At 34.1% G+C, this 12834-nt stretch overlaps 1 protein-coding gene across 2 annotated transcripts in view; it reads right to left on the reverse strand.

The window, feature by feature from the left end:
- The window catches only part of SEC63 (SEC63 homolog, protein translocation regulator), a 72371-nt gene that overhangs the window by 40202 nt on the left and 19335 nt on the right, over positions 1-12834 (reverse strand). For both annotated transcript variants that reach the window (XM_034991741.1, XM_034991742.1), the window contains exons 3-7: positions 11138-11252; positions 10005-10117; positions 2710-2771; positions 2053-2111; positions 541-591 (exon numbers count right to left, since the gene is read on the reverse strand). In XM_034991741.1, the coding sequence (XP_034847632.1) occupies positions 541-591; positions 2053-2111; positions 2710-2771; positions 10005-10117; positions 11138-11252 (400 nt within the window). The remainder of the gene's footprint in view (positions 1-540; positions 592-2052; positions 2112-2709; positions 2772-10004; positions 10118-11137; positions 11253-12834) is intronic.

Here is a 12834-nt window from a genome sequence, read left to right on the forward strand (position 1 = left end):
TTTTAAGTGCGTATGTATATACAATCCATAGAAAAATATCTGAAAGGGGCACCTAGGTGCCTCAGCTGGTTAAGCGTCCGACTCTTGATTTCGGCTCAGGTCATGATCTCAGAGCTCCATGCCCAGCAGGGAGTCTGCTTGAAATTCTTTCTCTCCCTCTCCCCTGTCCCTCCCCCTCCTCAAAAATAAATAAATAAATATTTTTTAAAAATCTGAAAGGGAGAACACCAAACTTATCAGTGATTATCTCTAATGAAGAAATGAAGTTGAGGGAGGTGATGAAGGAAGACATTCTAAACTCTAAATACATCTGTATTATTTCAGTTGTGTAACTTTTGTATTGGGAGGAGATACATACTCTAACATACTCAAATGATATCACCTTTAGAAGACCTTTAAAGTATACTTGAATGTAAGATTCTTAAAATTCAAGGATCAATGGATTATATTCTAATACAAATTGCAATCTTACAGGGAGATTCCAAAGCATGCCACCAATTCCCTTTCCAAAAATTGTTAATAAAAAGAGTTAGAACTTACCACAACAACTGGAAGGATAACCATGAATGCTAATCCATACACAAGTAAAACCTAGAATGGAAAAGAAAATAATTATGTCTTTCACAGGTCAATTATAATACCTAACAACACTTATTTTTAGGTTTACATGGGAGAGGCACTATCAAAAGCACTCCTCGTGTATTATTTCATTTAATCCTTATTTTCAAACTCTATGAGAAAGGTACCATTATTATTTTCCTTTTGCAAATACAGAACCTGCAGCAAACACAGGTTACAACTCTTGTCCCAAGTCACACAGCTAGTAAGTGGTGGAGCCAGGATTGGAATCCAGGCATTTCAACTCTAAAACTTTATGCTTTTATCCACTATAATAAATTACCTTTTAATCTGCTCTGTAGATAACACCAGCAAAACAGCTTTATAAATGGTATTTTCCATCCAGTCAGGTACTTATAGATGCACACCTTCGCAAGTAGTTAGTGTCTTAGAAATAAATAATAGAAGCCTGGTTCCTTATCAAGGAACAACTTCATAATGTTCTGTTTACAAGTAATTTCTATCTATTGATCTTAAATTTTTCTCCTACTACTTGATCCCAAATCAGGTAGCTAACTATCTTTCTCTTCTCCAGTATTCCCACAGTAATCCTAAGCATGACAGACACTCTTATATATGAAACCATATATCCCTTAAGATAATGTTCGTCAGCCATAAAATAACATTAAACAGCCATTTTCAAAACAAATTACAGACTATATGAATTTTCTTTTTTATTGCTTCAAAGACAGCTCCTAATCATTTTTAAGAAATGTGAAATAGGGAAACATCTATTCCTGAACAATAGGTTAAGATAATTCCCAACGTTTTAGAGTTGCAGCATCTATCACTGATTAAAAGTCTGATATCCTGGGGTGCCTGGGTGGCTCAGTTGGTTGAGTGTCCAACTCTTGGTTTTGGCTCAGGTCATGATCTCACAGTCATGGGACTGAGCCCCCACATTGGGCTCCACACTCAGTGTGGAGTCTGCTTCAGATTCTTTCTCCCTCCCCCCATGCCCCTCATCTCTCTCTCTCTCTCTCTTTCTCTCTCAGGTAAATAAAATCTTAAAAAAAAAAAAAAGTCTGATATCCTACTTCCTCCCTAAGTACCATACAGAATATATACAGCATTAATTTAGCATATGTTATAACATTAATTTAGCTTGGATAAATGTAAAATGAAGGATAATTCCAATTTTGAGTACTACTTAGGATACCATATAAAACCAAAGTTCTCCAAACCAATGGTAAGACCTGACCTGAAACTGCCTCCAAAAGAAATCACAACTTTAAGGTTTTTAAAACTACATTTAGAACACACTGCCCAAATAGCAACCTAACAATGAGAACCAATTCTTTTCTCCATTATGTAAAAAGTTTTCACAATACACAGTTACATTAAAAACAGCATTGCAGTATTTTTTTATAGCTCCCTTTATATTACTAAGCTATATCTAACACATTATAATGTGTCTTATTTACATACACTCACCAAAATTGAGTTTTTCTGGTCGACTATCCAAGCTGGCAAGGCAATTCCAAAGCTTGTGGCTAAAACAGAAAGAGTATTTCTGAAGAATCTCCACTTTCAGTTTTATTATTTAGTTATAACCCAAAATTCTTCCTCCCAACTCCCCCCAACCCAGAAAAAGCTTTAAGAAAGATTATATTATGTGTGTTCCCATTACATAAAAGTTAATGGATTTTTCCAGAAGGTGGGGGGGAGAAACTCGACCAAAGTACATGAATTCCTTCTTATTAAATCTAAATTCTTTTATATGTCCTGGGTAATGTAAACACTGTGAATATACAAGAAAATGTTTAAAGTCAATAAAGAAAAACAGATTGTTTTCATCCAACTTTTATCAACTACTAGCTGGAAATGATGAATAATTACAGTGATTACTCTTCTCATCAACCCGATCTAAGTTCTATCTTTCAAACTAGTTGCTAGAAAGAAAAACAAAGTAAAAATTAGCTAAAGAGAGCTCATTTACATATCTATTTAGCTCCTTGAGGTTATAAATTTCCTATTAACAAACTAAGAAAATCAAAATATTCTTTTCAATCTATTAATATTTTCATTATACACACACACACACATATATACACCATATCACCAGTAATTTGTAATTATTATTTACCACACCTTGAGGGCCATCTGGATTTCCAAACTCTTCCCAATTTTTCCGCGACTCTTCATCAGTTAAACTAGCATTAAAAGAACAAAATTGCAAAATTAGAAAGGCACATCTGAAAAGTACTCATATATACAAACTCTATCTAACCAACTCATTTCTTACAGATATTAATTTTAGAAAATCAAGAAAAGCCTCTCTGAAATCAGAAAAAAAGAGAGAGAGGAAAGCAAGGAGTTCTACATTAAAGCAAATGAGACCTACTGAGCCTTTACAGAAATTCCTGGTTGGCCCGTGGTTTCTCAAGTTTTGCGAGTTCAAGCAGGAAGATAAAACTTTAAAGGTTACTACATTTTCTGAGAAGGCAGGGAGGATTACAGGTGACTTTCTTCTTATATCCTCATATATTTTCCAAAATTTCTTCAGTGAGCACTGTTTATACTTTAATAATAATATATACCTATTTATAAACTTAATACAAATTAATAATAATCCCCCCAAAACTGGTACCACATTCTCAAAGAAAAAAACGAATACCTGTAAAATTCCATTGCTATAGAAAAGGTCATTTGCATTGTGCTGAGGTCACAATTTTCTCCTAAACCAACTGCCAGAAGGACTAGGATAATACCTGCTAAAGCAACAGCTTCCTAACCCAGCAATATAAAAATGACAGAGTGATTTTTTTAAACACGTAAAAAGAAATATTACCCTTGATCTGGGCCATGGCTCAAGGCACAAAATGAGAGTGGTTTTATTCCAGGTCCCAAAATAGATGTTAAAAAAATACTAAAAGAAAATTTCAATTCCTTCAAAAACTTTACAATGTTGTTAAGCAGACAAGGCAGACACATACAAAATGACCAGTAGTATCATAAGAAAGGCATTTTTTGAAGACTAAGTGGCAAAAGATTATGTTTATATCCAAATCTAATTTTAACATTCCCAGAATATACACACAAATGTAGTTTTCTATTCGACAAAGCTCCACATTAAGAGTGAAAATGCAGAAGTACCTTTAAAAACTAGCAAAAATATGGGGCGCCTGGGTGGCTCAGTCGGTTAAGCGACTGCCTTCGGCTCAGGTCATGATCCTGGAGTCCCAGGATCGAGTCCCGCATCGGGCTCCCTGCTGGGCAGGGAGTTTGCTTCTCCCTCTGACCCTCCTCCCTCTCATGCTCTCTGTCTCTCATTCTCTCTCTCTCAAATAAATAAATAAAATCTTTAAAAAAAAAAAAAAAACTAGCAAAAATTCTCAATGAGTTCAAATTTTTTTCCTCTAAACCATTCTATATATTTTTTTTTTTTTAAAGTAAGCTCTACATCCAACGTGGGGCTTACACACTATACTGACTCAGCCAGCCAGGTGCCCCTAATTTTTTTTTTTTTTAAAGATTTTATTTATTTATTTGACAGAGAGAGACAGCGAGAGAGGGAACACAAGCAGGGGGAGTGGGAGAGGGAGAAGCAGGCTTCCCACCGAGCAGGGAGCCCGATGAGGGGCTCGATCCCAGGACCCTGGGATCATGACCTGAGCTGAAGGCAGACGCTTAACGACTGAGCCACCCAGGCGCCCCCCCCCCTAATTTTTTTTTAACTTAAGTACAGTTAACACACAATATTACATTAGTTTCAGGTGTACAAAATAGAGATTGACAAGTTTCTAAGTTATGCTAGGCTCACAAGCGTAGCTACCATCTTTCACTATACAATGCTATTATAATACCACTGACTGTATTTCCTATGACTTATTTTTAAAATATTCCCTTTTATTCCTATGACTTATTTTTTCTGTAAATCTGTATCTCCAACTCCCCTTTACCCATTTGCCCATCCTCCCATCCCTTGTCCTCTGGCAACCTCAGTTTGTTCTCTGTATTAACGGGTCTGTTTCTGCTTTTTGGTTATTTGTTTTGTTTTTTAAGCTCCACATATAAGTGAAATCATATGGTATGTCTTTCTCTGCCTTATTTCATTTAGCATAATACCCTCTAGGTCCATCCATGTTGTCACAAATGGCAAGATCACAACCTTTTTTATGGACAATAGTCGTGTGTGTGTGTGTGTGTGTGTGTGTATACCACATCTTCTTTATCCATTCATTTATCAATGGACACTTGGGTTGCTTCCATATCTTGGCTATTGTAAATAATACTGCAATAAACATAGGGGTGCATATATCTTTTTGAATGAATGTTTTTGTTTTCTTTGGGTAAAAACTCAATAGTGGAATTACTGGATATACGGTATTTCTATTTTTAATGTTTTGAGGAACCTCCGCACTGTTTTCCACAGTGGCTTTACCAATTCACATTCCCAACAACAGTGCACGGAAACTTCCACATCCTCGCCAACACTTATTTTTCTTTTTGACTGTAGCCATTTTGACAGGTGAACGGTGATAACTCATTGTGGTTTTGATTTGCATCTCCCTGATGATTAGTGCTGTTGAGCATCTTTTCATGTGTTTACTGACCATCTATATGTCTTCTTTGGAAAAATGTCTATTAAGGTCTTCTGCCCATTTTTTAATTGTACTGTTGGTTTTTTGGTGTTACATTATGTAAGTTCTTTATATATTTTTGATATTAATCCTTTACTGAATATGTCATTTGCAAATATCTTCTCCCATTCAGTAGTTTGCCTTTTTATTGGTTTCCTCCACTGTACAAAAGCTTTTTATTTTGGTGTAGTCCCAATAGTTCATTTTTGCTTTTGTTTCCCTTGCCTTATAATTTTTTAAATCTTTTTAAGTAGGCTCCATGCCCAGTGTGGAGGGCATGGAGCCTACTGACCGAGCCAGCCAGGCACCCTGCCTTATGAATTTTATCTAGAAAAATGTTGCTATGGTGGATCTCAAAGAAATTACTGCCTATGTTCTTCTAGGTGTTTTATGGTTTCAGGTCTCATAACTAGGTCTTTAATCTATTTTGAGTTTATTTTCATGTATGATGTAAGAAAGTGGTCCAGTTCCATTCTTTTGCATGTAACTGTCCAGTTTTCCCAGCACCATTTTTTGAAGAGACTGACTTTCCCCATTGTATATTCTTGCCTTCTTTGTCATAAATTGACCATATAAATGCAGGTTTATTTCTGGGCTCTCTGTTCTGTTCCACTGATCTGTGTGTCTATTTTTGTGCCAATACTATATAGTTTAGTTACTATAGCTTTGTAGTATGTCTTGAAATCTGGAATTGTTATACTTCCAACTTTGTTCTCCTTCCCCACGATTGCTCTGGCTATTCGGGGTCTCTTGTGGTTCCATATAAATTTTAGAATTATTTATTCTAGTTCTGTGAAAAATACTATTGGTATTTTGATAGGGATTATACGGAATTTGTAGATTGCTTTGGGTAATACAGACATTTTAACAATATTAATTCTTCAATCCATGAGCATGGAATATCTTTCCATTTCTTTGTGTCATCTTTAATGTCTTTCATCAGTGTTTTATACAGAGTACAGAGGTCTTTCACCTCCTTAAGCTTATTTCTAGGTATTTTATTCTTTTTAATGTAATTGTAAATGAAATTGTTTTCTTAAATTCTTTCTGCTATTTCATTATTAGTGTGTAAAAATGCAACCAATTTCTAGGTATTAATTTTGTACCCTGCAACTTTACAGGGTTCATTTATTTATTATTTATTTATTCATTTATTACTTTTAAAAGTTTTTTGGTGGTCTTTAGGGTTTTCTATGTATAGTATCATGCCATCTGCAAAAGGTTACAGTTTAACTTCTTCCTTACCAATATGGATGTCTTTTATTTATTTTTCTTGTCTGACTGTTGTGGCTAGCACTTCCAATACTATGTTGAATAAAAGTGGTGGGAGTGGACATCCTTGTCTTAGCTCAGTTTTTCACCACTGAGTATGATGTTAGCTATGGGTTTTTCATATATGACCTTCATTATGTTGAGCTATGTTCCCTCTAAGAGTTGAGGGAGAGTTTTATCATAAAACAGATGTTGAATTTTGCGAAATGCTTTTTCCGAATCTACTGAGATGATACCTGATTTTTATTCTTCATTCTATCAATGTGGTCTATCACCCTGACTGATTTTGCAAATACTGAGACATCCCTGCATCCCCAGAATAAATCCTACTTGATTGTGGTGAATGATCCTTCCAATATATTGTTGAATGTGACTTGGTAATATTTTGTTGAGGATTTCCGCATTTATGTTCGTCAGGAATTGAAAATATTTTTAAACTTATCAATTTGGTCATTTATGAAAACAAGTACATTGACATCTTCAGTCCCTTTTTAACTTTAACTCCACTTATACTATTTGACCTGAGTACACAGTAAAATACAGAAGCCAACAAAAAGCACTGTAGAGAGGTTCATAAGGACGGTGCTTATGGTGGCTCTTTTTTGCTAAGGGAAGGATATTTCTCAAAAAATTTTGCCCTGGTTTCCCTGTACAACTTTGCACTTACCCAGGGGTTTTGCTATTATTTTTCTCAATATTCTGTCCTCTAATCAGATTCTTTTCCCAAAAATAATTATCTGTCCGCTCTACCTTTTTAATGATGGCAGCATAATAAACTGCTTTGTTCTCTATACAATGCCCTCGATTTTGCAAAATAAAGCATAGCTCACATCATAGAAGCACTTGATTTTTTCAAACTGCATACACAGCTGATTACCATTCCATTAATTCACTCATTAAGCTGACTTGTACAGCTGGTGTGTGAGAGGCACCATGCTCCATACTCAATCAAATTAAAAGAACTTTATCATAAACTTTTTAAAAGTGTAAGAAAGCAACATTTTTGGCTACTTATTAGTGCTTCAGTATATACCACTCCTAAGACAAAACACTTAAAAGTTATGTAATTTTAGGGGGCGCCTGGGTGGCTCAGATGGTTAAGCGTCTGCCTTCAGCTCAGGTCATGATCTCAGGGTCCTGGGATCGAGCCCCGCATCGGGCTCCCTGCTCAGCGGGGAGTCTGCTTCTCCCTCTCCCTCTCTCCCTGCTTGTGCTGGCTTTCTTGCTCTCTCTCTCAAATGAATAAATAAAAAATCTTAAAAAAAAAAAGTTATGTCATTTTAGTATAATTCATATATAATAAGCTTAAACAAGACCAATAATATTAACATAATTTTTAAAAATTCAAGGAGTATAAAGTTTCCTAAACATGATTAGATCCCTTAACTTTGCAGGTGGGAGGTTGTGTCATAGATCCTGTTACAAATCTGATAAAATCTCTAACCCTTCTGGCCCTGGAAAAATGCATAGTTAACAAATACACATAAATTCTGTATACAGTTTCAGAGGTCCCAGATTTTACATCCTGATCTAGAGAATGTTTTCATTAAATTATAGGTGAATGACCCTGAGCTGACTACGTAAAGCTAAGTTACATATTCATGCATAAAACACACAAAAACACGTTTTTTAAAAAAAATATCTTTAAAGTAACATCTATGTTGTCCACTTGTTATAAAGTAGCTTAAACATAGGTTTTACACCCAAAAGCCAAATCCCAACTATATCCAAGAGGAACCAGAAACTATGAACCAGAAAATTCAATAGTTGGTCTAACTCCTCGAAAATAACCTCCTTTCCTTTAAGTTAGAAACTGGTATGAAGAAATAGGAATGACCCAGCTTGTTATTATAATGGGCAAATAAGGGAAGAGAAAATATCCTGAACAGCCAAAGCAAATTCTAAAAAACTTTGCAGTTCAAAGCCTATAAATGCATTCCAAAAGCTGCTTGAGTTATACTTAGGCTGCTAGAACTATGCATAAAATGGGAACTTCAATCACCCAGAACTTGTATTTATCTAATCCATTTATACAAGTTACAAGATCTCAAAGTTCTGGGTCCCATAATTATTTTATTCTTTCATTTGTCTTACGGACCATCAACTATTTAAGACATTTTACTTAAAAAAAGCATTCTATAGCTTGATCATATAATTGAGTTAAAACCAAAGGCCATATATTCTTCTTCTGTACTTTTTAGAATAGTGACCATACAACATAAAGAGTCAGATTTCCAGTAACATGAGAACAAAATCATGAACTTAAGAATGTTACAATACCTGAAAACTGAGGGGGGAGGGGGGAACAAAGGGACTAAAATTAAAACTACCAATTAAACAATCTTAGCTGTCTGACTTCCTCTGGGTATCTTCAGTTCTTCTCAAATTACCTGAAGACAGCAACTAAAGCACGGTAACACTTGTGCATGCAATGAGAGTAAATGCTTGGAAGAGACACAATGAAAAAAGGGGGAGACACCAACTGAAAGACAGCAATCTGGAGGACATCTGCCATGCAGAAAACAAAATGTAGTACACACTTCAGGAAGTTCCTGAAGGCACTGCTTTATCGCAGAATCATATTCACATATGTAACAAGCAACTCACAAAAAAGAGGGGAGAGGAGACACAGTCAATATACTTTTATTAAGCACAAAATGAGTATTTCCCAAACTTCTGTAAGTCATATACCACTTCTACTTGCTATTACATCTGAGTATCCTATTAACCTTTTTTTTCCTTTTAAGATTTTATTTATTTGACACAGAGATAGAGAGGGCGCACAAGCAGGGCAAGTGGCAGGCAAAGGGAGAGGGAGAAGCAGGTTCTGCACTGATCAGGGAGCCCGAAGCAGGGCTCGATCCCAGGACCCTGGGTTCATGATCTGAGCCAAAGGCAGATGCTTAACCAACTGAGCCACCCAGGCGCCCGTCCTATTATTTACTTCTATTTTTAAAATCAGCACAAAATTATACATCACTGAGTCCTCTAAAAATAGACAACATTTTGTCTGTATTTTACTCTTTAACATAAGAGTTGTGTTGGGATATGCCTATGAGTCCTGAAGAATCCAGCTAACTTTTATCTCTTGCAATATTAACACTCAAGGAAAAACTATCTCTAATTTTATATACCCTCATCTTGTTTCCCAAAAATTAAACTAGTCTTTAGATAGCTTAATAAGATAAGCTACATTTCCAAAATAAGAGAAAGAGATCTAGTCTAAAAAAAGCCTAGATATGAAAACAAGGTGTAAGTATATCCTCTTCTAATCAGAATGCTTAGAAAATAACTCAATTAACATATTACCTACTACTGAATTTAACCAACTTCGCAGGGCAAAAGCACTACTCTAAGTTACTTAAAATTCAAGTTTAGTTAAATTAGCAGTTTAGGGTTGTCAGGCAGTTCCATAAATAATAGACTCAACATATAAGGTCAGCATTTAAAAGCTTATGACAACTATTTTATTCAAATAAAAAACTATCTTTACCACTCCTAAAAATGTGTAATGGGTCCTATGATACTTACGCTGCATAAGCTTTTGCTATCCTCATGAACATAACTTCATCACCTCCTTTATCTGGATGATATTTAAGTGACAGCAAACGATACTGTTTCTTAATTTCTGCTACTGTTGCCCCCTAAAAGGAAAGCTTTGTTTTAGTTAAAATAAGCACAATGCTGTAAAAACATAATTCATCCTATTTTGAACTTTAAATATAAACTATTCGGTATTTTCAGAAAGAGAAAATGTTTTCATCCTATATATTTGTCCCATAAGTTTCATCCCATGTATTTTTTAAATAAAAATATACTTATTTTGCCCAATATGTTTATTTTATTGAGCACCTACTGGGTGTTGTGTAACACCAGGCACCAAGGATTTAAGGATGAAACCACACAATGCCGTATTAAAATAAAATAAAAAGATAGCAACATTTAAATATCAAAGTGATCACAGTAAATTATGTCTGTCTGAAGAAACTCTCAAATCAAAGGTTAACTCCTTTTCTAAGAAATAATCAGAAGAATATTTGGTTTCATTTGTTTATCAATACTTTAATATTAAACACTTAAGAAGTTTACCTACCTGTTTCCTAATTAGACTCAATTTCTATCAATAAATTTTTCATATTGATTTTTATGGCATTAAATTGTCCCCCCAAAATCTTTTAATCTTAAAAAAAATCTCTCTTGATGATCATAATCATCACAATTAGAAAAATCAGATGATATGATGCAAATTTTGCTTCTACAAAACCATTAACAATGCAACCAATTCTTTGTAAGACAGAAAGACTTAACATACTGCTTTAGTGTCAACTAACACAGGATCATGAGATTTTTACCATCCAACTAACATAAATGAACCTCCTGGTTTTAACTTTGCATTAAACCAATCTTATAAAAGTCTTTTAAAAATATACTAACTTCTCATCTCATCTTCAAACATTCTTGTATTTAGCAATTTCAAACCAAGCCTTACTAGGATGGAATTTAACATCTGCAGCTTAAAAAACATATATACATTAGAATAATAATGGATTACATATCCAAAGTCTGATTTCTTTAGGCACAACCCAATTCCTTTTAGGATATGGGCTTACAGTATTTTCACAGGGTCAATAAACTAATGTGCATTGTAGAAAAACACTACTTACAGGATCCAAATTTAATACTTCATAAGGATTGTATTCTTGATATTCTCGGTCTGTTTTGGAAACTTTGTATGCAAGGAATAAGAACAATGCCCATCCTGCAAGCAGAACTATTTTCCTGTTTAGGAAAAAGATAAGTGAAGTATAAATAAATATACCTATACGGGTTTCCTTTAAGAATCTATAAAGACATATGGCAGAACAAAGCAATAAAACAATCTAAAGTGTCCTACATCGCTATGATATTGACTCAATTCTATAATCTCTGGGTTGTAAACTCCTGTCACAACCAAAACAGCGCCTTTTTTTACCTTTGAATTCTCTAGAATCTAGTAGTCTGCATCTAGAATCTTACATGTAATATTCCCTCAATTACTATTTGCAGAATTTTATGTATAGAACTTAATTCAACTTATTGGTCTCATTATATTAGATCAAAATATATTAATACTAAGTATTCAATAAACCATTTATGTAAAAAAAAAAAAAAAGAGCTGCTCTTAACCTAATAATTAGACTTTGAGTAAGATAAACTGCAAAAAATAATGGGTGAATGAATAGCCTTGTTTATAACAGTAAAACTTTAGAAACACATTAAATATCCATTTATATGGGACTAATTAAATAAACCATTTATAGGAGACTAATAAACCAAGACACAGCCAAATAATTAGCCAATACAGATATAGAAAGATGTACATTGGATAAAAAGGGATATAAAGGAATATATAGTTTAAAAAAAACAACAAACCTAACCTCTGCTCTCCAATATTCTGTTTAGTAAAAATATTTAAAAGACTGATATTACCAGTGTTGGAGAGGCTTAAAAAAAAAAAAGGAACACTCATACCCTTTACACTCTGAAGGACTGTCTGGCAATAAGGTATCAAAACCCTGAAGAAGTACATACCCTTTTAACTATCTATTTCAAGAAATTTAGAAGGAAGTAAACTAGAATTAGGTATATAAAGTATAAAAAGCTGGTTACAGATATATAACAGAACTAATACACAGAATACACAGAAATAACAACAGAAAACACACACAGAGATGTCCATCAATAAAGTAGTAGACAAATTAATGGTATATTAATAAAGTGAAATACCATCTAGCCAATAAAAACAATATTTGCTGTGGAAGATCATTAAATTAAATTAAAACAAGAAAAACAGCTTTCTAAGATATATGTATAATATGTATAATATGCTACTTTTAATAAATAAAAGTTTATTAAAAATATAGAAGGTAAATCATCTTAATAGTGGCTATCTTTAAGTGATGAAATTGAGTAATTTTTATTTTTTTATACTCTTTATATCACAATTTGTTATGCTAAGTAGGAACCGTTAAACACATAAAATGAATCCTACGAGGCCTAATCAAACAAAATTGGAGTGACCTTCTTTTCAAAGACAGAAAATATTCCATGTGTTTAAGCTCATTTGGTAGAAACCTAGCTTAAATATATTTATTTGGAATGAGCCTCTAGGATCAAGTTTAAATCCACCTACTGACCTTTATCACCCAAATTAAAAACAAAAAACAAAATCCCCATCTCCCGAAGCTCCTTAAGCTTTTCCTACCATCATGCTTTCGCTCTTGAATCTTTCCACCTAAAATTCCCATTCCCCATTTCTGCCTATCCAAACTCCATTCATCCTTCAAGACTCACCTCAAAGCAGTCCTTACCCTTGTCAAAG

Source organism: Mirounga leonina, unplaced genomic scaffold (genome assembly GCF_011800145.1).
Source record: "Mirounga leonina isolate KUSES-001 unplaced genomic scaffold, KU_Mleo_1.0 Mir_53, whole genome shotgun sequence".
Classification (NCBI taxonomy): Eukaryota; Metazoa; Chordata; class Mammalia; order Carnivora; family Phocidae; genus Mirounga; species Mirounga leonina.